The sequence below is a fragment of the Scyliorhinus canicula genome, chromosome 18 (genome assembly GCF_902713615.1).
Source record: "Scyliorhinus canicula chromosome 18, sScyCan1.1, whole genome shotgun sequence".
NCBI lineage: Eukaryota > Metazoa > Chordata > Chondrichthyes > Carcharhiniformes > Scyliorhinidae > Scyliorhinus > Scyliorhinus canicula.
This window is the reverse complement of record NC_052163.1, coordinates 39494428-39519751: the sequence shown is the minus strand read 5'-3', so window position 1 is coordinate 39519751 and position 25324 is coordinate 39494428. Positions and strand designations below refer to the sequence as shown.

The following is a 25324-nucleotide window of genomic DNA, read 5'->3' as shown; positions in this document are numbered from 1 at the left end:
GTTGGAATCAAAAATTTATATCTGCAATAATTAAGCCATGGCCAAGTACGGACCGGTATCCCAAGAGATTCTCGGAGGTATTGATTGCTTTTATTTTTTGGCAGACTGGGAGGAAGCCAAACTATCTTCAAGTATTCAAGAGGAGGTTGAGCTGGCTGTGCTTTAGACAATGGCAAAGCCCTCATGTCAATCTCATGCAAGTTGTAGTAGATGTGCTTAATAGAACTTTCAATGTTGAATATTTTACACCGTGCCTGCTCTAAACTTGACAAGTAACCGCTGGGAAACCAAAATATATTTTCTTGATGTCAATACTTTTAGCTTCATTAAACTCCCCACATTTTGTTTCACAGGGCAGGGGGTGGTTGTGTGAATTGGCTGAGCAAAATAACACATTGCCTGGTACAATGTCAGTTTTTTGGATATCGAATATAAGAACTAGGAGCAGGAGTAGGCCATCTGACCCCTCGAGCCTGCTCTGCCATTTAATAAGACCATGGCTGATGTTTTTGTGGACTGAGCTCCGCTTACCCGCCCGCTCACCATAACCCCTTTACTCTTCAAAAATTTATCTTTGCTTTAAAAATATTCAAGTAGGTAGCCTCAACTGCCTCCCTGGGCAGGGAATTCCACAGATTCACAACCTTTTGGGTGAAGTTGTTCCTCCTCAACACAGTCCTGATTCTGCTCTCCCTTATTTTGAGGTCTATTTTGAGGCCCCCCCTAGTTCTAGTTTCACCCACCAGTGGAAACTACTTCCTGCGTTGATCTTAACTATTCTCTTCATCATTTTACATGTTTCTATAAGATCCTCCCTCATTCTTCTAAATTCCAATGAGTATAATCGCAGTATACTCAGTCTCTCCTCACAAGCTAATCCTCTCAACTCCGGAATCAACCGAGTGAATCTCGTACCATCCTCCAGTGCCAGTAGATCCTTTCTCAAGTAAGGAGACCAAAACTGTACACAGTAATCCAGATGTGGCCTCACCAGCACCCTATACAGCTGCAACATAAACTCCCTGTTTTTAAACTCCATCCCTCTAGCAATGAAGGGCAAAATTCCATTTACCTTCTTAATTACTTGCTGCACCTGCAAGAATGGAGATACAGCCTGCAATATACTTAAGCAGGAAAACAATATATGGTATGAATAATAATCTTGAATTGTTTATGAGTTTCATCTAAACCCAAGAGTGTGCAACAGCTCCGTGTCCACGTATATCTGTTACTTTAGACAGAAAGTGCTCAACACCATCTTGATGGTTGATGTAAATCTAAGCCATGATATGGCTTCAGGCAAAATTTAATGAGCTGGGTTTGTAAGCAGTGCAAATCTAATTTTTTTCCACAACACAAATTTGTGTTTCATCTGTGCTCTATGTTCTTCTCATATCCCATGTTTGATGGAGTTTGAAGCTTACCATAATTTATCAAGACAAGACAATGCCTTTATTCTGCTCTCTCTCTGTGAGGTACAAAGCTACTGATGCAGTCATGTGATCTTTGGGGAGCAACATGGTTTAGCCAGTGTGTATACAATGGAATACTGAGTGGTAGAAAATACCAATTGAACAAATTCTCACAGCAGATATCAGAAATGAACGCTGGAGCAAGGTAACAATTAACAACTAACCACAGCACATAGTATTAAGCTGAGGGGGATACATTTTGAAAGCTATCATCACTGTGTACACCTGTGTTGTGTAATATTAACAAAGTGCCTACTTCAGAAATAATATGTATGAAAAGCATTGACAATTTGGTCAGAGTTTGGAGTATTTAAAATGCATGTTAGAATATTCTTGTGCTTAACAGTAGTTACAATGCTGTACAGTTTAGTAGATATGCAACACTGCTAGCGCACTGTTCTGATCTTTATGTCAAGTGGGAGTTATACCAGCAAGTATGACTGATGATCTGAATCACATCAAATCATGGGATGGGGACTCTTCATGTACAAAATCAGAAAATAACAATCCTTCTGTTAGGATACTGGAATGAAATACTGCCAGTATTAGTCTGGACTTATGCTACGTCGATTTTTCTTCTTTTTTCAAACAATGACAAACAACTTCAGAAGCTCCAAGTCACATTGAACCCTACTGACCTGCGAACGGGTCTCATTTCTCATCAAATAGCAGATTTTGTTCAGGATGCAGTGCTGCAGCTGATCCCAGCTCAAAGATCGATCTTCCCTTACCAAAAATGGTGGACCAAACCTAAGAAGATCAACATAACACACCATTCAGTTAAAATGTCCGTTAACTGCTGGGTATTGATTGGCCTGTGTAGTTGCATTAAGTGAAAAAATGCATTAAATAATTTTCAACTATATTAAAGCAACAATATCACCACAGTGGGTTCTGCTGTAATCAATTTTTATTCCCACGTTAAAACGTAACTGAATAAATTGGTAAATTGTGTACGGTGGTGATAATCCATATCCCGCTAAGTTCAGCGGTTAGAATAAGTTAAACAGACTGTATTTTTTATTGAATACCAATGCACAAACCATCAAACTATTTCTTTACAGTTTGTAAGTTTAGTGAAAGCATTGTTAATTAAATCAGGCATTGAAGTCTCTATACAATTCACTAGAGGTCATCACTGATAATAAATGTAATTTGCTGTTGGGTATGGAGCATACAAGCCGACGCTATGATAAATCAATAATTGGACGTTTGTTAGAAGTGAGCAAGGTTTACTGATAAAAGAAAATACCTCGAGTCAATTTTATGCTTCACTACAGATCTTTAAATCACAAATTGCAGCTCTGGATCTCAAAAAGGCATTCAAAAAACAAGCAGGACTGATTGGATTAATTTCTGGCCTTTGATTTCGATAGCCCCTTGAAGGCAGTAAAGCACTCCAATGTACGGTGGGGGGTGGGGGGGGGGGGGGGGGAGCGGAGGAACAAGGTTGTGAAGTGCAAAGTGTGAAATAATAAAGAGGGTATTGGAAGCAAAATGGATCTGGAGATAAGAAAACAGTGGTCGTGTAGCAGTAATAATGATAATAATAATCTGAGAAGGGTGAAGCTAATTGTTTTCAAGGTCGAAGTAGACACGCTTGGTGTTGGATCAGGTGCGAGGTTTGAAGCTCAGCTCAAGAATAAATAATTTGTGAACTGTCTGGGTCAACCTAAGCAAGCTGGAAGATGGATGGCACGAGGGGCAAAGGCTGCGTGTTTTTGGTTGAGAGATGACTTTCAGTAGCTTCAATTTTGCTGGTGTTTAGTTGGAATACGTTTTAGTACATTCACAATTGGATGTCAAACAAGCAAGTTGACAGCCAGTGATGGCGCTCCAAATGGCTTCTATTAACTACTGTAAGTTCGAACAAAGGTGCAAGTTTAAAAGCAATCCCAAGCCTTAATGACTATTATACCTTCACTCAGACCAGTAACTGACCCATGTGACAAATAACACTCGCTACTTGTGTTAATGTCCCTCCTTTAATGTGGTCTCCTGTGAAAAAGATGGAGTCCTGCCCGGGAAGCAGCGATGTCCCTGACTTTTGCACAGGTACTGACCTCACACATTGAGGCCGGTTTCTCGAAATGCCGGAAGAAAGGGATTGCCTTTTGTTGAAATATCCTGGCTTAGGGCTGGCAGGACCTCGGCGTGAAGGGTCTGGTGGCGGCCTTTGGGGGGGCGAGGGGGATCCGATGTGGCCTGGCCCACGATCGGGGCCCACCAATCGGCGGGCCGGCCTCCGTGGCTGAGGGTCTCCTTTCCAACGCGCCGCCCCCTGTAGTCCTGCGCCATGTTGCGTCGGGGCCGGTACGTTGAAGGAGGCCACGGCGCATGCGCGCGTTGGTGCCGGCGCCACTGCACATGCGTGGATCCCGTGGCGCACAGTTCGCGCCGGGATCTGCCGCTGGAACGGCACGAACCATTCAAGCGCTGTGCTGGCCCCCTGTAGGGGCCAGAATTAGTCGTGGGAGCGGCCCGTTCACGCAGTCGTAAAACGGGACAGCGCTTACGACGGCGTGGACACTCTGCCGCGGGATTGGAGTATCCTACCCCCTACTTCAGAAAATGGAGACTTCAAACAAACACCGCCAGGGCTGTTGTTTCAGCCTTCCACCTGGATGGCCAGGGAAGAGCTTCACGGTTAGCTCTGTGGCTGACCATTAATTGATTTAAAAAATATATATGTTTATTAAAAAGAGTTACACAATAAACACAAAACAAGATTAACATGAAAACACACGAATTAACTTAACACCCCAAAACTAAACTAAACCCCTTAACAACTGACAGGAACTAGCTCTTTAAAAAAGGAACTGAATGGCTGCCTGCTTAGGTAGAACCCTTCAACTGACCCTCTAATGGTGTACTTGACCTTCTCCAAATGTAAAAATGACACGAGGTCACCCAACCAGGCGGAGGCACTGGGTGGAGCATCCATCCAAGCAGAACTCATCTCTGGGCTAGTAATGAAACAAAGGCGAGGTCTTTGTTTGTGCAAACTCCACACTGACAGTGACCCAGAGCCGGGATCGAACCTGGGACCTTGGCGCTGTGAGGCTGCAGGGCTAACCGACTGCGCCACCATGTTGCCCGAGGATGGGGAGTTGACCCTGTGAAGGACCCCACTCCAAACATCATCATCCAGAATGGGACCCAACTCCCCATCCATTTCACCTTTACCTCATTCAACGGAGCAGATTCCACTGATAGCAACTGGCCCTATATGCCCAATAGAGTCCCCCCTCACCAGACCCAGCCAAAGACAAAATCGTCTTCAGCAGTGAGGCCGAGAAGCGAGGCCTTGTGCAGAAAATCGTGAATCTGAAAGTATCTGAAAAGACTGGAACCAGGCAGTTGGAATTTCTCCGTCATAGAACACAGAACATTACAGCGCAGTACGGGCCCTTCGGCCCTCGATGTTGCGCCGACCTGTGAAACCATCTGAAGCCTATCTGACCTTCACTATTCCATTTTCATCCATATGTCTATCCAGTGACCACTTAAATGCCCTTAAAGTTGGAGAGTCTACTACTGTTGCAGGCAGGGCGTTCCACACCCCTACCACTCTCCGAGTAAAGAAACTGCCTCTGACATTTGTCCTATATCTACCACCCATCAATTTAAAGCTATGTCCCCTCGTGTTGGTCATCACCATCCGAGGAAAAAGACTCTCACTGTCCACCCTATCTAACCCTCTGACTATCTTATATGTCACTATTAAGTCACCTCTCAGCCTTCTCCTCTCTAACGAAAACAACCTCAAGTCCCTGAGCCGTCAGTTCCTGAAAGCTGGCAAACCTTCCGTCCACAAACAGATCCCCAAAGGTTAGGTGGATTGACCATGATAAATTGCCCTAGTGTCCAAAATTGCCCTTAGTGTTGGGTGGGGTTACTGGGTTATGGGGATAAGGTGGAGGTGTTGACCTTGGGTAGGGTGCTCTTTCCAAGAGCCGGTGCAGACTCGATGGGCCGAATGGCCTCCTTCTGCACTGCAAATTCTATGATAGAAAATCTCGCCAAGCCCTTCGTCTCCCATGACTTAAATATTGAGTCCAAACCTTCTGGCAGTAAACACTGGTTATTGCAGATGGGGGCTAGTGAAGACATGCAACAGAGCTTAAAATGCTGCCTGAACTACTTCCAGATTCTCATAGTGGACACTACCAACGGATTCAGGGAAAATCTTATCAGAGAGAAAGCCAACGATTCAGTTACTGTTTCACCAAAGCTAGAAACCGTGCAGGAGTCCACCTCCATTTGTCCCCATTTGGAACCCAGATCACCCAACCTTCTGCCCAATAGTAAAGTAATAAATTAGGTGGAGCCAAGCCCTCTGACTGCCTATCGCATATAATTCAGGACACTAATTTATTGACTTTGACAAAGAAGGACTTGGGGAGCAAAGTGGGGAAATACTGAAAAAGAAGTAAAAATCTCAGGAACACATTCATTTTAATAGTCTGCACCCTACCCATCAAGGGCAGGGGGATTTATCCCACTTCTGTCAGTCCGATTTGACACCATTAAACAGACTAGTGTAATGTAATGTAATTTATAAAGTGAGGCCCATTCATTGGCTACCCAGATACCCAGGTAATGAAAGTTAGTTCTGGCAAGGCGGAAAAGTAATGTCCCCAGGTAGGCTGTCCTTCCTGGGGAACATTCGCTCTTATCCAAGTTCAATTTCATAGAATCATAGAATTTACAGTGCAGGAGGATTCGGCCCATCGGGTCTGCACCCAGAGAAGGAGCCAAAACTCCCAAATAGCTTCATTATCTCGTCCATAGTGGATACTGGGTTTGTAATATAAAGAAGCAGGTCATCTGCGTACAGGGGCACCCTATGCTCCACCCCCATCCTGATTTATCCCCTCTTCTTAACAGAAGACTTCAGCACCATGGTGAGCGGTTCTGTTGCCAAACAAACAGGAGCGGAGACAATGGACATCGCTGCATCGTGCCTCTATTCAGCAGGAAGTAGCCAAAATTCAAAGCATTCCTGCGAGCATTAGCAGTGGGGGCCCTAGACAGTAAACAAATCCAGGATATAAACTTTTGCCCAAATCCAAACCTCCCAACAATCTCAAAGAGATATTCCCATTCCAGTTTATCAAACGCCTTTTTGACATCTAGGGAAACAATCACCTTCAGTTCGAGCAGTGAGGAGGGGAAAAGGACAACACTTAGCAGACAACATAAATTGGCCAACTTTTTCCGACTGTTAATGAAGCCGGTCTGGTTTTCTGAGATGATCTCTGGGAGACAGGGCTCTAACGGCAGTGCCAGCATTTTGGCAACTACTTAACATCTGCATTTAAAAGTGAAATAGGTCGTGAACCTCCTCATGTCCTGAAACAACCTCAGCAAAAAAAAAACATTCATTGACAGCTCATGAAGCCCTTCCTTTGAACAGGATATCAAGCAAACCCCACACACCCATTGGAAATCCTGTAATGGAACAAATTCCATACCCAACAAACTGATCACAACGCCACCTCTCGATAGTCCACCTGCTTTACTCCATCATTACCAACTGCAATCTAATAATTGACTTGAGTGGTGGAATCCTAGATTTCAACCTTCCATGCAAAATCAATCTGGACAACGCACAACTTCTCTAGCATTGGCCAGGGGAGTGTGCACACTGATTCAAATAATTATATTCGATAAGTGAGAGTCTAACCATCTCCCCTGACATTCAACAGTATTACCGTCGCTGAACTCCCAACATCAACTTGTCTGGTGGTTTCCACTGAACAGAAATTGAACTGAACTAGCCACATAAACACTGTGGTTACACGAGCAGGTCGGAGGTTGGGAATTCTGTGGTGCGTAACTCACCTCCTGACTCCACAAAGTCTGTCCACCAGCTACAAGGCACATGTCAGGAGTGTGATGGAATACTCCCCATCTGCCTTAATGTGTGCCCCTCTGACAACCATCAAGAAGCTTGACATTATTCAAGATAAAGCATCCTGTTGACCGGCACCTCATCCACCACCTGAACATTTGCTCCCTGCGCTGCACACAGAGACAACAGTCTGTACCATATACAAGATGCATTGCAGTAATTTGGTAAAGCTTCTTCAACGACACCTTCCAAACTCGCAACTTCTACCACTAGTAGAACAAGGGCAACAGGTTGCATGGGAACACCACCACTTGAAAGATCCCCTCAAAATTACACCATCATCATGACTTGGAACTGTGTCACTGTTCTTTCATTGCGTCAAAAAGCTGGAACTCCGTTCCTAACTGCATGACGGGTTTACCTACCTCACATGGATATCACTTGTGGCTAATGATCGAGAAAGGTGGCATAAGCTCATAGCAGCCTTATGTCCCTTAAGGGGTGAAGAGAATAACGAAGTAATATGGACTGCAGCGGTTCAAGAAAGCGGCTTCCGACCACCTTCTCAAAAGCAAATAAATGCTCGTCTTGCCAGCGTTGCGCACATCCCATCAATGAATAAAAAAAGGTGCCTGCGACCAACAACAGAGAAATCAAAACCGGTCAGCAATGCCATTGCATCCTAACTGTGCCCGATGTCGCAATCAACATTGGCACAAAGTGGAGTATTTTATTAGTTCTGAAGTGTAAACATAGAAAAATAATAATTGACAGCAACATGAAGAGCCTGGGGCATAATCCACATTAATATAAACATTCCACAGTTCCTGGCAATCCACAGCCAAACGACAACTGGCATGAGACAACCCAAAACATTATGCTGTTAACCAATATTTTATACTTTTATTTTGCCTTGCCTTAAAGTCAGTGATTCATATACAAGTAATAAAAGCAGGATTGAGGATTTCAGAAGTAGTTGAGCCGAGGCAGTAGCTGAGACGTGCAATGATAGGGAGGCGGAAATCGGGAGCTTTAATGATGGCAGTGATGTGTGGTCGGAAGCTCATCTCAGATCAAGCCAAGGTTGCAATCAGTCTGCTTTCGTTGTCAGAGAGAGTAGCTAGGGAACGGAGTTTGAAACGGGTGCCTAAAAACAGTGGCGTCAGTCTTTCCAATCTTTAGTTGGGAGGAGATTCCTGCTCATTCAACTCTGGGTCTCAGGAAGGTTCTCGCTTAGGGCGAGGATGTTCAGAGAGTTGATGGTGAGATTGAGCTGGGGATGACCAGGAGTACATGTAGAAACTGAAGGTGTGTTTTTAGGTGATGTTGCTGAGGGGGAGCAGGCAGGTGAGCAAGATAAGGGGATCAAGGGTAAATTCTGGGACTTGTGTCTCTGAGTCAGTGGGCCATGGATTGAAACCTCACTTCTGAACTGATAACCTCGGCTGATGCTTCAGTGCAATATGGACATGGTGCTGCATCATCTGCGTTTTTTAAAAAAAAGACGTTAAAGTAACCTTGGGTCTGCTCGAGTAGATGCAAATAATACCAAGGCACTATGCCAGGAGTAGGAAAATTCTGCCAGTTCCGTGACCAACATTTATCCTGGAATGGACATGACTAAACAGAGATAATCCGGTTCGGTATTTCATTTCTGTTTGTGGGACTTTGCTCTGTGCAAATTGACTAATGTCATTGCCTGCAACAGTACTGGCACTTCAAGATACACTGTTGGCTGTCATGTGCTGTGGGACACCCTTAGGACATGAACGGCACCATATAAATGCAAGCACTTTCCTTCTGCCAAGCATTGGCAAGCTGTTTAATGATTCATGACCAAAAATTGCAATAAAAAGCTCAACAAGAATAAGAAACTATGTTTAGTTTCCCCTTGAACTTAGTACAGAGTCTTCCATTTGTTAAACTTAATCCACTCAGATTGTCACTTGAGCTTTTATAGGCACTCATAATGCATCCATTATACTCTGTTTTCGCTCTCTCCTGTTCAAAACCCAGAAAAGGATTGTTTAGAAGAAATTACTTTTGAAGTTTTGAAAGGATTTTATACAGTGAAAGAAATTTATATTCTGGGAAAGGGCCATCTACCAGCAGCCGGTCAAAGCCATTGATAATTTCCAACATTGAAATCTGACTTGTGCTTAAATTGTGCTCCGATTTGATAAGTGGTTTTTAAACAATGTTATCGTCATTATAAGTTAGTCTTCAGGGTCAGAGTTACACAAGACAAATCCGGTTTTCAGAAGCTCGCATTTAAACGAGACCGCTGCCTCAATGCACTCACAATTTTCACATTCAACACACTGTACATTGGCTGTTCAAATAAGTCTTCACTCTTTGGCGATGTTGGAAAAAGCAGGGGAACTTAAACACTCTCAGAATGTAATTCGGATCATTAAGGCCCCCCTGTGAATTACCCCAGAACTGTTTTAAAGAACTATTTATTGGGCATGCATTCCCTCTGCTGTTTTTGCTTTGATATAATTGTACTGCCAACAAAAAACCTTAATCGACTTTCACTCGATCAATTGCAAATTTTAAATCCCTTGTAACGCCTGATGCTAAACTGGCAGGTAACAGATTCTCCCATCACCGATCTCATTGGTGTGAGGCAGTCAGCTGGAGTCAGTACAGTTTTGCATCATCATGTGATGACATCATCACACACCGGCAATTGCTGACCCCTCTCTCTGACATGTCCGATCTCCCTCTGCTGTCCCAAGCCATCGCTGCTTTCTTCCCAGTCCATGCGATGGATTTAGATTATCTGAATTGGTATACATCGAGAGAGGCGGTGGCATAGTGGTATTGTCACTGGACTAGTAATCCAGGGACTCGGAGTACTGCTCTGGGGTCCCAGATTCAAATCCCGCCACTGCAGGTGGTGAAATTTGAATTATATGAAAAACAAATCTGGAAGTAAAAGTCGAGTGATGAGCATGAAACCATCGTTGATTCTCGTAAAAACCCATCTAGTTCACTAATGTCCTTAGGAAGGAAATCTGCCATCCTTACCCGCTCTGGCCAATATGTGACTCCAGACCCACAGTAATGTGGTTGATTCTTAACTGCCTTTCAAGGGCAATTAGGGATGGGCAATAAATGCAGGCCTAGTGTTCGATGCTCACATCCAAAAAACAAAATTTTAAAAAAAATTATTCCTTCTGGATGTCACAATATTCACCACTGTTAATATCAATACACTGCCCCCCCCCCAAGCCCTGGTTAACAGTCACATAATGGACTCAATCAGACTCCTTAGCAGTGATGATGTCCAGGTATTTCAGGGTATAAAAGACTTTTATAATTCTGTTCTGTTTTCAAATTGACTCTTTTACATCAGTAAAATAACACTGCATCGCACTACATGCAAGGGAATTCTGAAAATTCTCACACCACAATCAGCTTCTGTAAAAGCCTAATGCAGAAAATTATATAGCATAAGCACGTGTGAACATGTCTGCAGTTTGGGAAATACAATAAGGGCAGCACGGTAGCATGGTGGTTAGAATAAATGCTTCACAGCTCCAGGGTCCCAGGTTCGATTCCCGGCTGGGTCACTGTCTGTGCGGAGTCTGCACGTCCTCCCCGTGTGTGCGTGGGTTTCCTCCGGGTGCTCCGGTTTCCTCCCACGGTCCAAAGATGTGCGGGTTAGGTGGATTGGCCATGCTAAATTGCCCATAGTGTCCTAAAAAAAAGTAAGGTTAAGGGGTGGTTGTTGGGTTACGGGTATAGGGTGGATACGTGGGTTTGAGTAGGGTGATCATTGCTCAGCACAACATCGAGGGCTGAAGGGCCTGTTCTGTGCTGTACTGTTCTATGTTCTAAGTACTCATTTCAATTGCCTTGCTTTAAGTTGTTCCGCTTTGAGTGGCACAGTGGTTAGCACTGCTGCCTACGGTGTTGAGGACCCAAGTTCGATCCCAGCCCCGGGTCACTGTCCGTGTGGAGTTTGCACCTCCTCTACCTGTCTGCGTGGGCTGAAAAATAATTGGGTACTTCAAATTTATTTTTTAAAAAGTTGTTCCACTTTAACGTCATGTTTATATTAGGGCAGGTAGGCATATTTAGTGCTGGGATTTTCATTTTAGCGTAGCTTTGCACCGGGCTGGCATAACATCTATGACCTAATTGGCGCCATCTTGAATCAGCTTCTCCTGTTCAGCAACCCTCATACCTGCTGCCTCTCTTGCTCGCTAATCCTTCTGCTCTGATGCTTCTACTCGCCATCTCTCCCGCTCACCAACCCTCCCGTGCCCCGACCATCCCGCTTACTCACCCTCCTGTTTACCACTCACCCCCTCACCCTCCCACTCATCGTTCCTCTCACTCCCTTACTCGCTTCCTCCCTCTTGCCAGCCATCTCCCAAACCCTTGCTCATGAGGAGGGTTCAAGAGAGGGAAGTGGTGAGTGAGGGGGCAGGAAAGAGGTGGGGACTGGGAGGGTCAGAGAGTGGGAGAGGTGGCAGGCATGACCATCAGGGATCAGGATGGGCTGTGAGGTGGGATGGCCGTTGAACGTGAGGGTCGGCAGCCAGGAGCATCGGGCAGCAGGCGAATCAGAGGGCGGACGAAAGTAGCACATTTCTTCATATTTTAAAATTAATTTCAGCTAAAAGTTATTTCATGTACAAATAGAGCAGTTTTGGAATATACGGGGCGGGATTCTCTGATCCTCCGTGCCGAAATCACACTTGGCGCGAGGGCGGAGAATGGGGTCTCAGACCAAAGGCGTGATTCTCCGCAGACCGGAGAATCACCGCCAGCCTTGCGCGCGCAGCCGACGTCGGCCGGGGACCGTTGAAAGAGACCCCCGCGGCGATTCACCGCGATCGACCGGCTGAGTTCCCACCGGGTTCCGCCGGCGTGGTTCCAACCTGGTTCCACCCGGCGGGAGCTCGGACTCACGGCCGCACTGGCCGTCCTGGTGGGGGGGGGGCCTCCATGACGGACAGGCCCGCGATCGGGGGCTACCGATCGGTGGGTCCGACCTATCTTCTTCCGCGCTGGCCCGCTGTGTGGCTCCGCCATGTTGCGCGGGAGCCGGAGTGAAAACGGCTGCCGCATGCATGCGCGGACCCGCAGCCGGAAGTGTAGGGCCCCGTATCCGCAGCAGTGGGGGGGGGCCCTGCTGTCCCTCTTGAAATGGGTGAATCACTCCGGACTTTTTGAAAAAAGTCTGGAGTGATACGCGCCCGTTTTCCGGCTGCCGTGGGGACTCAGCCCCATTTTCGGAGAATCCCGGCCATTGTGTTTCAACTTCAACGGTATAACATTCGATTTATTTTTTGATGTGAAGATCCTAAAGGACATATGTGAACGGTGCCAGGGAGGCCTGGCCAACCACACCCACATGTTCTGGTCTTGCCCCAGACTTGTTGGATACTGGACATCCTTCTTTGAAGCCACGTAAAGGGTTGTGGGAGTGAGGGTGGAGCCGTGCCCACTCGTGGAGGTCTTTGGGATATCAGAGCAGCCAGTGCTCTTCATGGGGAGGTGAGCGGATGCCCTAACCTTTGCCTCCCTGATCGCCCACTGGAGACTCCTGCATGGCTGGCGATCAGGCTGCAGACTGGCTACCCGACCAGAATTTCCCAGGCTGGAGTAGATAAAGTTCGCCAGCCGTGGGTTGGAAGAAGGCTTTCGCAGGATGTGGAAGCCATTCACCAACTTCTTTCAAGACCTGTTCACAGCCAGCACCCAATAAAGGAGGGAGGCGGAGGGCGGGGTGGGGCATACCGGACAAGTCACAGAATAAGGAAGAGAAAGGAGGGGAGGTGGGGGTGGGGACTTTGGGGACAAATGCACCCAAGAAGAACCCAGGACAGGCAGAAGAGAAGATAACTGCAAGAGACAGATTGCTGGCGAAATACTGCCTGAACCTCAATGTGTGTAAATTATTGTAAATCTATTGTCCAGGCTTGTGGGAGTCAGGGTGAAGCAGTGCCCACTAGTGGCCGTCTTCGGGAAGTCACGGAATAAATAATAATTTAATAATAATTGAGTGTATATACGTGTTTCAGTCATGTAAGGTTCACAATGAAATTCGAAAAACCCTAATCAAAAATATTTCAAACCAAAACAATTGCTGTTTTCGGGAATTCAACTCCAAGGTTATGCGAGGATTTACTATAATGCAGAGTTAAATGCAACCAAGCAAGCAGTGCTTTCTGATTGCCATGTGGATTATTTCTACTGCGGCTCACATAGTACTCTAATCCTGAGAAAATTCCATTCATCTGTTTCAGCGTTTCGATTTTAATAATCGGAATTCTTTGGTTGCTGGCTTGGATATCCCAGGCAGACCAATATGAAATGAAAATCGCTTATTGTCACGAGTAGGCTTCAAATGAAGTTACTGTGAAAAGCCCCTAGTCGCCACATTCCGGCGCCTGTTCGGGGAGGCTGGTACGGGAATTGAACCATGCTACTGGCCTGCCTTTCAAAGCCAGTGATTTAGCCCAGTGTGCTAAACCAGCTCCTTCTGTGCAGGAATTACATCCTCTGCAGTTGAAGGATCACCAAACGCGGCCATTTTAAATCCGATAGATTCCGAATAACCAAAACTTATTCGTGGATGGGGTATTGCAAGTTAAGTCACAGATCAGCCATGATCTCAGTAATGTGGCAGGGGGACGGGAACCAATGCGGGAAGTCGGAAGGTAGTAAAACAGGGACAGAAACAAAAGGCAGTAATGGGGAAAGTGTAAGGCAGAGAAGACATAGTCAAAAATCAAAAAGGGCGGCAGTACAAGGTACAGTGACTGAGGGGAGCTCAGTGAATAGGCCCAGTAATACCAAAAGGAATAAAACTGGAAGTAAAAACATAAATTGTAAGCGACGAGGCAAGTTGTTACATGAAGATATGGGTTCAACGACAAGGAAAATTAGGAGAAAAGTAAAGAGGACATATAAATTAGGAAAGGTTACTGATCAAGGTATTAAGATTCAAAACAGAGGTATAAAAGCCAACATAAGTGTACTTTACCTGAATGCTCGTAGCATTCGGAATAAGGTAAATGAGTTGATGGTGCAAATCATCGTGAATGAATATGATTTAGTGGCCATTACTGAAACAAAGTTAAAGGATGGTCATGACTGGGATTTAAATATCCGAGGGTATCAAACTATTCGGAAGGACAGAGTGGATGGTAAGAGAGGTGGTGTAGCTCTGTTATTTAAGGATGACATCCGGGCAATAGTAAGGGATGACATTGGTGCTACGGAGGATAAGGTTGAATCCATTTGGGTGGAAATCAGGAATAGTAAGGCGAAAAAGTCACTAATAGGAGTAGTCTATAGGCCACCAAATAGTAACGTTATGGTGGGGCAGGCAATAAACAAAGAAATAACTGATGCATGTAGAAATGGTACAGCAGTTATCATGGGAGATTTTAATATACATGTCGATTGGTTTAACTAGGTCGGTCAAGGCTGCCTTGAGGAGGAGTTTATAGAATGTATCCATGATAGTTTCCTAGAACAGTATGTAATGGAACCTATGAGGGAACAAGCGGTCCTAGATCTGGTCCTGTGTAATGAGACAGGATTGATTAATAATCTCATAGTTAGGGATCCTCTCGGAAGGAGCGATCACAGTATGTTGGAATTTAAAATACCGATGGAGGGTGAGAAGGTAAAATCAAACACTAGTGTTTTGTGCTTAAACAAAGGAGATTACAATTGGATGAGAGAAGAACTAGCTAAGGTAGACTGGGAGCAAAGACTTTATGGTAAAACAGTTGAGGAACAGTGGAGAACCTTCCAAGCAATTTTTCACAGTGCTCAGCAAAGGTTTATACTAACGAAAAGGAAGGACGGTTGAAAGAGGGAAAATCGACCGTGGATATCGAAGGAAATAAGGGAGAGTATCAAATTGAAGGAAAAAGCATACAAATTGGCAAAGATTAGTGGGAGACTACAGGACTGAGAAACCTATAGGGGGAAACAGAAAGCTACTAAAAAAGCTATAAAGAAGAGTAAGATAGAGTATGAGAGTAAACTTGCTCAGAATATAAAAACAGATACTAAAAGTTTCTACAAATATATAAAACAAAAAAGTGGCTAAGGTAAACATTGGTCCTTTAGAGGATGAGAAAGGAGATTTAATAATGGGAGATGAGGAAATGGCTGAGAAACTGAACAAGCTTTTTGGGTCGGTCTTCACAGTGGAAGCCACAAATAACATACCAGTGACTGATAGAAATGAGACTATGACAGGTGAGGACCTTGAGATGATTGTTATCATTAAGGAGTTACGATGGGCAAGCTAATGGGGCTAACGGTAGACAAGTCTCCTGGCCCTGATGGAATGCATCTCAGAGTGCTAAAAGAGATGGTTAGGGAAATTGCAAATGCACTAGTGATAATTTACCAAAATTCACTAGACTCTGGGGTGGTCCCGGCGGATTGGAAATTAGCAAATGTGACACTACTGTTTAAAAAAGGAGGTAGGCAGAAAGTGGGTAATTAAAGGCCAGTGAGCTTAACTTCGGTAGTAGGAAAGATGCTGGAATCTATCATCAAGGAAGAAATAGCGAGGTATCTGGATGGAAATTGTCCCATTGGATAGACGCAGCATGGGTTCATAAAAGGGCAGGTCATGCCTAACTAATTTAGTGGAGGTTTTTGAGGACATTACCAGTGCGGTAGATAACGGGGAGCCAATGGATGTGGTATATCTGGATTTCCAGAAAGCCTTTGACAAGGTGCCACACAAAAGGTTGCTGCATAGGATAAAGATGCATGGCATTAAGGGTAAAGTAGTAGCATAGTTAGAGGATTGGTTAATTAATAGAAAGCAAAGAGTGGGGATTAATGGGTGTTTCTCTGGTTGGCTATCAGTAGCTAGTGGTGTTGGGCCCACAATTGTTCACAATTTACATAGATGATTTGGAGTTGGGGACCAAGGGCAATGTGTCCAGGTTTGCAGACACCACTAAGATGAGTGGTAAAGCAAAAAGTGCAGAGGATACTGGAAGTCTGCAGAAGGATTTGGATAGGTTAAGTGAATAGACTAGGGTCTAGCAGATGGAATACAATGTTGACAAATGTGAGGTCATCCATTTTGGTAGGAATAACAGCAAAAGGGAATATTATTTAAATGGCAAAATATTAAAACATGCTGCTGTGCAGAGAGACCTGGGTGTGCTAGTGCATGAATCGCAAAAAGTTGGTTTACAGGTGCAACAGGTGATTAAGGCGGCAAATGGAATTTTGTCCTTCATTGCTAGAGGGATGGAGTTTAAGACTAGGGAGGTTATGTTGCAATTGTATAAGGTGTTAGTGAGGCCACACCTGGAGTAGTGTGTTCAGTTTTGGTCTCCTTACCTGAGAAAGGACGTACTGGCTCTGGAGGGTGTGCAGAGGAGATTCACGCGATTAATCTCAGAGGTGAAGTGGTTGGATTACGAGGAGAGGTTGAGTAGACTGGGACTGTACTCGTTGGAATTTAGAAGGATGAGGGGGGATCTTATAGAAACATATAAAATTATGAAGGGAATAGATAGGATAGATGCGGGCAGACTGTTTCCACTGGTGGGTGACAGCAGAACTAGGGGACATAGCCTCAAAATAAGGGGAAGTAGATTTAGGACTGAGTTTAGGAGGAACTTCTTCACCCAAAGGGTTGTGAATCTATGGAATTCCTTGCCCAGTGAAGCAGTAGAGGCTCCTTCATTAAATGTTTTTAAGATAAAGGTCGATAGTTTTTTGAAGAATAAAGGGATTAAGAGTTGTGGTGTTCGGGCTGGAAAGTGGATCCGAGTTCATAAAAGATCAGCCATGATCTCATTGAATGGCGGAGCAGGCTCGAGGGGCCGGATGGCCTACTCCTGCTCCTAATTTTTATGTTCACCGAATGGTGGGTGGAACTGGCTACAGGGTAAATGACCTACTCCTCTTCCTATGTCCCATCACAAATGATTTGAGCTTCTTTCAGATTTTGATCTCTTGGCTGACTGTTTTCTGTTATTTCTGATTTGGGGAAGAATCAGACAAGAATCATTTCCTGCTCTGGGAAGGCTTGAGAAATCATGGACGGTGAAAGAAAGGTGGCCATTACATGGCTCATTTAGGATGGAGCTGTTGTCTTTTCCAACATGCTTGGACGAGTGGTGGAGGTTCAGCCCGGGAACCGCCCTGACAGCTGCAACACTGTGAAAATCAGTGAAAGAGCAGCAATGCTGAAACAGCAAATGTGTATCTGCAAAGTGGAGTTCAAAAAAATTCATCAGGTGTGATGTGTTGGGTACTCTGGATCTGTGGAGACTGCATTTACCTCAGCAGTAACACATACAGGCTACCAACACTTGAAATATTACAACACTATTTTATTAAGCTAGAAACTGTTGAACATACTTTCACTGTGGGTCGACACTATGTTAGATTAAACTGAAGACCTATGCCTATCCTAACCAGTCTACACTCTCAGCACATGGTAAAGATCTGTGCTACAAGCTGTGAGCTCTGTCCTTCTTAGAGGCTGCATCCCGAATGAGCGGGAAAACTAGTCTGTCTTTATAGTGAGTGTGCTCTAACTGGTGATTGGCTGCGGTGTTGTGTGTTGATTGGTCTTGCTGTGTGTCAATCAGTGTGTGTCTGCACCATGATATACTGGTGTGTATATTATGACAAGGTGGATATCGATATGCTTTGTTCCATCTGGAGAAGTCACCTTTTTATTCTGTGTGTGGAACATCTGAAGTTCAAAGGTCATGAGTGGTCTATGTCAGGCAGTATGCCCCCATCTCAACTAGTATCAGCTCACCAAAGCAGAGTTTACATTGGCTGAACAAACCTCATAGCTACGTGATGGCGTTTGGGCCAGATCTAACGTTGTTAAGAGAGTCAACAGAATATGACAGGTTTTGTTTTGTTCTCGAAGAGGTACAATTTAAAAAAAGCTAATCTGTAATTAAGTGAAAACTGCTGTACTCATTATGGGAGGCACAGTGGTTAGCACTGCTGCCTCACAGCGCCAGGGACCCGGGTTCAATTCCAGCCTTGGGCCGCTGTTTGTGTGGAGTTTTCACGTCCTCCCCATGTCAGCGTGGGTTTCCTCCGGGTGCTCTGGGTTCCTCCCACAGTCCAAAGGGGTGCAGGTTAGATGGCTTGGCCATGTGAAATTGCCCCCTTAATGTTCAAAAAAAGATGTGTAGGTTAGATTAAGCGTTACTGGGATAGGGCGGGGAAGTAAGCTTGGGTGGAGGGCTCTTTCAGAGGGTCGGTGCAGGCAGATGGGCAGAATGGCCTCCTTCTGACTGTAGGGAGTCTCTGATTATATGATTCCTGCTATTGTTCAATTGTTACAAGTCACGAGCCGCAGTTCTTAGTCTAACCTACAGGGGTTGATGGAGTGTTCATCCTTCTGAAGACAAGGAAATGAATGAAGGGATTGTGTCAATTCAGTGAGTTAATTCTGATAAGGAGGTTGTTCTTTTTGCTTGCTTGTTAGTAATGTTACATTAAGAAGTATTGTGCAGATGAAACTGCACTCTTGCTCAAAAGGAGATATTTATGAAAATGGTTTTCAGTGACTGAGTGCGAGACACGTATCTGGAGCCAAAAATGATAAAATGGAGCTCTGTGCACACATGGTAGTTCACTTCCTTGGCAACAAAATTCAGATTTGTACAGGCAGCTTAAACAAGGTTATGCCTGGCTAGAATTCAAACTGCAGACTTTCATCTCAGTCTCGCTGATGCAACGTATATCTACCAGTAAAGGAAACTCGGGCATGAACCGACATGAGCCAGATAACTTATATCGTAAACATTTTTGTGCCTGTTGTCTTATCAGCGAGATAGCATTTCTAGGTCGATGTACTCTACATTTGCAACTTACCTCAGTCCTAAGATCAAAAGAGAGCAACCTACCTCATCATGTTTCCATACCAACCATCTTGTGGATTCATTGAACAAAATTATTAATGTAAGGTCAATTAGCCATGGTTTTTTTGTGTGGCATTTTGACCATTCATGAATCAGCCAGCAGACAAACAAGACATTAATCCCACCACTCTGGGCAAGATGTGAACCCAGTGTTCAGGATCGAAAGGCCAGGGTCTACCCTTCCTTCCCAAGCAATTTCTCCAGCCTTTCCGCTGGTGAAACATCGGGATAAATCTTCCAGTCATCCCTGCCACGGGAATTGTCGCTGGTGGGACGGACAATTTGACGGACCATTGACCTCGGGTGGGAACCTCCAGCCCTGGGGTGGGTGCAACCTGAAAATCCCGCCCATAGAGAGGAGACAAACAATAGAATGTAATTTAATTCAGTTTTCCAGCATCCCACAGAATTCTGCTTTTCAAACAATGGAACGTGCAGGGTTTGGAGTTGCAGTAATTAAAGGCGGCTTTTGTTTAGAATTTTTAAGCTGGCAGAAATTTGCCAACTTATATCATCGATTGATCGTCTTCTGCAAACTTACACACGGATTGACATGCACTGCACTACTTTGGGGGTCAGTTAGCTGGAGATGCTGAGCGACGTCAACAGTGCGGGTTCCATTCCCATATGGGTGGAGGTTATTCATGAAGACCTCACCTTCTCAGCATTGCCCCCTCACCTGACGTGTGGCAACTCTCGGGTTAATGATCTCTCTCAAAAGGAGAGAGCAGCCGATGGTCCTTGGGGACTACGGAGGCTTTCATTTCACTACTTTCCATAATCACTGTTTGACTTTGAGGCCGGAATCTTCCGGTCCCACCAGCAGCCGGGGACGGGGCGGACAGGAGGACTCAATTTGGAGGGAGGTCAAAGATCAATTTCCTGATGTCGACATCAACTGTAGGAATTATGTTCTTCAGACGTTAAGGGCAGCTTAAAGGAGGGTCAAGCTTTCTGATGAACAATGTTGGAAAGCATGCCTATTTATTGAAAGACCATCTTTCCCGGAATTAAGCTTTCCCCTCCAAATTGACCTCCGCGCCAGTCAGATATTAGAACGTTAAATTTTACGACTGTATATCAGTGCACCTGCCAAGCTTCACTTCTTCCATGACTTTGAGGTCAGTAGCCACCGCTTTTGTCTTCTTGGGGACTGGCCAGAAATTTACTCTATCGTGTACTGCTAGCAAAAGCTGCGAGAAGGCTGGAAATGGGAGTCAAGGGAAGGGGAGGGAGGATGAAGCGAGGCTGGACACAAGAGGAAGGTGAAGGGTGAAGGGTGAGTAGCGTGAAGTAAGACTGGACATGGGAGACAGACTAAGGGTAGAAGGGAGCAAGGGGAACAGATAATGGGCATGGATGACAGGCGAGGGGTGGAAAGGGACGAGGGTAAGCCTCTGAGGTTAAGACAAACCTATAAAGAACATGCTCTCAAAATTTATGACTTCAATGTGTTCACAGATCCACTGAGGCCTAGATGATGCAGGCTCCAGGTAACCCTGTTGGCTCTTATTCAGATGAGGAGCAGATTGGCATGGAGCCAGGAGGAGTGACAGACTGCCTGATCAGCAAGAGGGAGTGAGGAATCAAGGAGGTCAGGATGCTGGCGAGCAGTGTCCACTGCAACAGTGAGCATTAACCCGACCACATTATATTTTTCTCTGATGGATCTTGATTTAGGAGAGCTGAATTAAATTACGCTCGTTAGTATCTGCCCTGCTGGTGGTCTGTTCCTTTACATGTGCCAAACAATGCTAATATGTAGAGCTCTGGTGCTAAATGCATGCATTGAAACCTGTACAGCACTCCATTCTCCCGGGACCTTGGACGCCTGTAATTACAATCGTCAGTTTACCCATCTCCTCACAAAGCTCATGTGCATGGTAACTCGGAAGCAATGTTTAATCTAATTTCGGCAGGATTGTATTTATGCCACCTTCACACTTACTTTCAAAGGCAGAGAGACCAGGAAGAGAGCTCTTTCGGGTTGAACCAGATAGGTGGGTCCACAGGAAGGAGTAAAATGAGAACACCATATAGTTCCTTGAGTTTGCACCCCCATGAAGATTGATCAGAGAAGATCATGTTCCTGTTACAAGGATCATCACTCTACCACAGTAAACCCATACCTCTTGACATCTTTGTCATGCTAAAGAGTTTCCATTTAACTTTGGAACCCACTCACTCAGAATGCCTCCTCTGCACTTTGGGTCATTGAGTAGCAACCACTCCAGATCCTCCTATCGCCAGCCGCCAGTCTCAGTCATGGATGGCCTTAGTGTTGGTGTGAGACTGATCTGTGATTGTTGCTATCGCAGCCAAGGTAAACTGCCTGGATCGTGCAGAGGCCTTTTCGAGGTGATGTTTCACATAGATAACCTCACAAACCTTGGCATAATCCAGCACACATATGACCATTCTACTTCTCTATCCTCATGCACTAAATCCCAGCCCTTCAATGAGGTCTGATGCACTTTGGTCACAAACCCTTTATTGGGAGCTGTACTCCCTTGAATAGGAGACCAGCAGACCAAATAATTTTCCATATGATGCCTGACAAAGATTTCAGTCAGCTGTACACACACCTCAAGAACTACATTCAAATCCCTCTTGCAGTCAAGACTAATTTGCTCAAAATCCTGGCCACCAGGATAGAGGACTGTGTGCCAGGGGTTGTGCACGAGGACCAGACAGGTTTTGTGAAGGGAAGGCAGCTGAACACGAATGTGCGGAGATTGCTGAATGTCATTATGATGCCGGCGATTGAGGGGGAGGCAGAGATAGTGGTGGCACTGGATGCGGAGAAGGCCTTCGATAGAGTGGAGTGGGGGTACCTATGGGAGGTGTTGGGGAGGTTTGGATTTGGTGAAGGGTTCATTAGATGGGTAAGGCTGTTATATGAGGCCCCGATGGCGTGCGTGGCTACGAATAGGAGGAGGTCGGAGTACTTCCGGCTTTACCGAGGGACCAGGCAGGTTTGCCCCTTGTCCCCCTTGTTGTTTGCACTGGCAATCGAGCCGCTGACGATGGCATTGAGAGATTCAGAGAGGTGGAGAGGCTTGGTGCGAGGTGGAGAGGAACATAGGGTGTCGTTGTATGCCGACGACCTGTTACTGTATGTGGCGGACCCGGTGGGAGGGATGCCGGGAGTGATGGAGTTACTAGCCGAGTTTGGGACCTTCTCAGGTTATAAATTAAACTTAGGCAAGAGCGAGGTGTTTGTGGTGCACCCTGGAGACCAGGAGGAAGGAATTGGTAGGCTCCCGCTTAGGCGGGCAGGGGAGAGCTTTAGGTACCTGGGGGTGCAAGTGGTCAGGGACTGGGGGACTCTCCACAAGCATAACTTTACCAGGCTGGTAGATCAGATGGAGGAGGCGTTCAGGAGGTGGGACATGCTGCCATTGTCGTTGGCGGGGAGGGTGCAGTCCGTCAAAATGACAGTGCTTCCGAGGTTCTTGTTCCTTTTTCAGTGCCTGCCCATATTTATCCCCAGGGCCTTCTTTAGGAGAGTGACTAGCAGTATTCTGAGTTTTGTGTGGGCACATGGGACTCCGACAGTGAGGAGGGTGTTCCTGGAGCGAGGAAGGGATGGAGGTGGGCTGGCACTGCCCAACCTTCTGGGGTACTATTGGGCAGCCAATGTGTCAATGGTGCGTAAATGTGTGATGGAGGGGGGAGGGGCGGCGTGGAAAAGAATGGAGATGGCGTCATGTAGAGGTACGAGCCTGGGTGCCATGGTAACGGCACCGTTGCCGCTCTCCCCTAAGAGGTTTACCACGAGCCCGGTGGTGGCGGCGACCCTAAGAATCTGGGAACAATGGAGACGGCATCGGGGGGAAACAGGGGGATCGATGGAGGCTCCACTGGGTGGCAACCATCGGTTCATCCCGGGGAACACGGATGGGGGATTCAGGGGGTGGCAAAGGGCGGGCATCAGCAAATTGAGGGACCTGTTTATTGGCGGGAGGTTTGCGGGCCTGGGGAACTGGAAGATAAATTTGGCCTTCCCCAGGGGAACATGGTCAGATACCTGCAGGTAAAGGCGTTTGCTAGGCGACAGGTAGAGGGATTCCCTTTGCTGCCCTCGCAGGGGGCGATGGACAGAGTGCTTTCGGGGGTGTGGGTAGGAGAGGGGAAGGTGTCTGACATCTATAAGGTAATGCAGGAGGTGGAGGAGTCGTCAGTGGAGGAGCTGAAGGCTAAATGGGAGGAGGAACTCGGGGAGTAGATAGAGGACGGGACTTGGGCGGATGCCTTGGAGAGAGTCAACTCTTCCTCCTCATGTGCGAGGCTTAGTCTCATCCAATTTAAGGTGCTGCACCGGGCCCACATGTCCGGGACTAGGATGAGTAGGTTCTTCGGGGGTGAGGACAGGTGCACCAGATGTTCGGGGAGTCCTGCGAACCACGCCCATATGTTCTGGGCATGCCCAGCACTGGAAGAATTCTGGAAGGGGGTGGCGGGGACGGTGTCGAGGGTGGTTGGATCCAGGGTCAAACCAGGGTGGGGACTCGCGATTTTTGGAGTTGCGGTAGAGCCGGGAGTGTAGGAGGCGAAAGAGGCCGGTGTCCTGGCCTTTGCGTCCCTAGTAGCCCGTCGAAGGATTCTGTTACAATGGAAGGATGCAAGGCCCCCAAGTGTGGAGACCTGGATCAGTGACATGGCGGGATTTATAAAATTGGAAAAGGTCAAATTTGCCCTGAGAGGATCAATACAAGGGTTCTATAAACGATGGCAGCCTTTTTTGGACTTCCTGGCTCAGAGATAGGTAACTGGGTCAATAGCAGCAGCAACCGGGGGGGGGGGGGGGGGGGGGGGGGGGGGGGCTGTGGTGGGTGCATCATTGTAGTGTTTATTCTGTAACTTTATAGTGTGTTAATATGCGTTGTTGTTAAAATGCTGGATTGTTCATGGGGATGGGGCGAATGTATATGATTGTTAATATTATTGTTATTTTCGGTATTTTACTAAGGTGCGTCAATATTGTATAAAATCAAAATTTCTCAATAAAAATTATTTAAAAAAAAGACTAATTTGCTCGTCGCATTCGCATTTCCTCCCTTCACCTGCATGCGATCTCAGAATGACAAATCACCAAGGAAAATGGTTAATGATTGGACGTGCCCACCAAAGCTTCCTCTAAACATATCTGAGCAGAGCAGCCTCTGGGTTTCTACTCTTCAACTTCCACCACCTACAGTCCAGATCCTCTGTCAGTGACATGCAGACAATGCTCATATCAGCGTATCAACCTGCCCGCGCCATACAGCAGTGACCCCCCCCCCGGTTATTAAAATCCATGACGAGCCCTTGGACATGTGGACAACTTTCCTTATCTGGGGAGCCTGCAGTGAACAAGGGCAGACATCAACGATAAGGTTCAACATCACCATCAGTGTGGCAGCGCATCCTTCGGTTGCCTGAGGAAGAGAGTGTTTGAAGACCAGGACCTCCGACCCGGCACCAAGGTCATGGTCCATAGGGCAGCAGTGACTGCCGCCTAATTGGCCCAGAGATATGGACTATCTAAAGCAGGCACCTCAAAACTGGAGAAGTACCACCAGCGCTGTCTCCGCAAGATCTTGCAAAGCCATTGGCAGGATCAGAGCACCAGTGTCAGTGTTCTCGCTCAGGCCAACATCCCCAGCATCAAAGCACTGACCATGCTCAATCAGCTCCACGGAGCGGGCCCCATCATCCCCATGCCTGACACAAGACTCCCAAAACAATCGCTCGACTCGGAGCTTCGACACGGCAAGCGAGCGTCAGGACAGAGGAAATGCTTCAAAGCCTCCTTGTAAAGTGCAACGTCCCCATCGACATCTAGGAATCTCTGGCCCAAGACTGCCCAACGTGGAATAAAAGCATTCGGGAAAGAACACCTTGGGTTTCATGGCCGAGATCAGGCTGAAGCCAGGTGTTGATGATGAAAGGAGCACCTCACAACGCGGGCATCTCACCCACCCTCTCTTCTAGCTACCATCCTCGGACACCTCTACCGCCCACTCCTCCAACCACCGTCTGCCCCCACCTGTGACTCTCTTGGTCACAGATTCGACTCTTCAGTCACCTGAGTACTCAATTTT

At 46.3% G+C, this 25324-nt stretch overlaps 1 protein-coding gene across 1 annotated transcript in view; it reads right to left on the bottom strand.

Annotated features, from left to right (window-relative positions):
• Window positions 1–25324, bottom strand: part of usp43a (ubiquitin specific peptidase 43a) — a 528525-nt gene that overhangs the window by 72090 nt on the left and 431111 nt on the right. The window contains exon 8 of the mRNA XM_038776890.1: window positions 2111–2222. Coding sequence (XP_038632818.1) covers window positions 2111–2222 — 112 coding nt within the window. The remainder of the gene's footprint in view (window positions 1–2110; window positions 2223–25324) is intronic.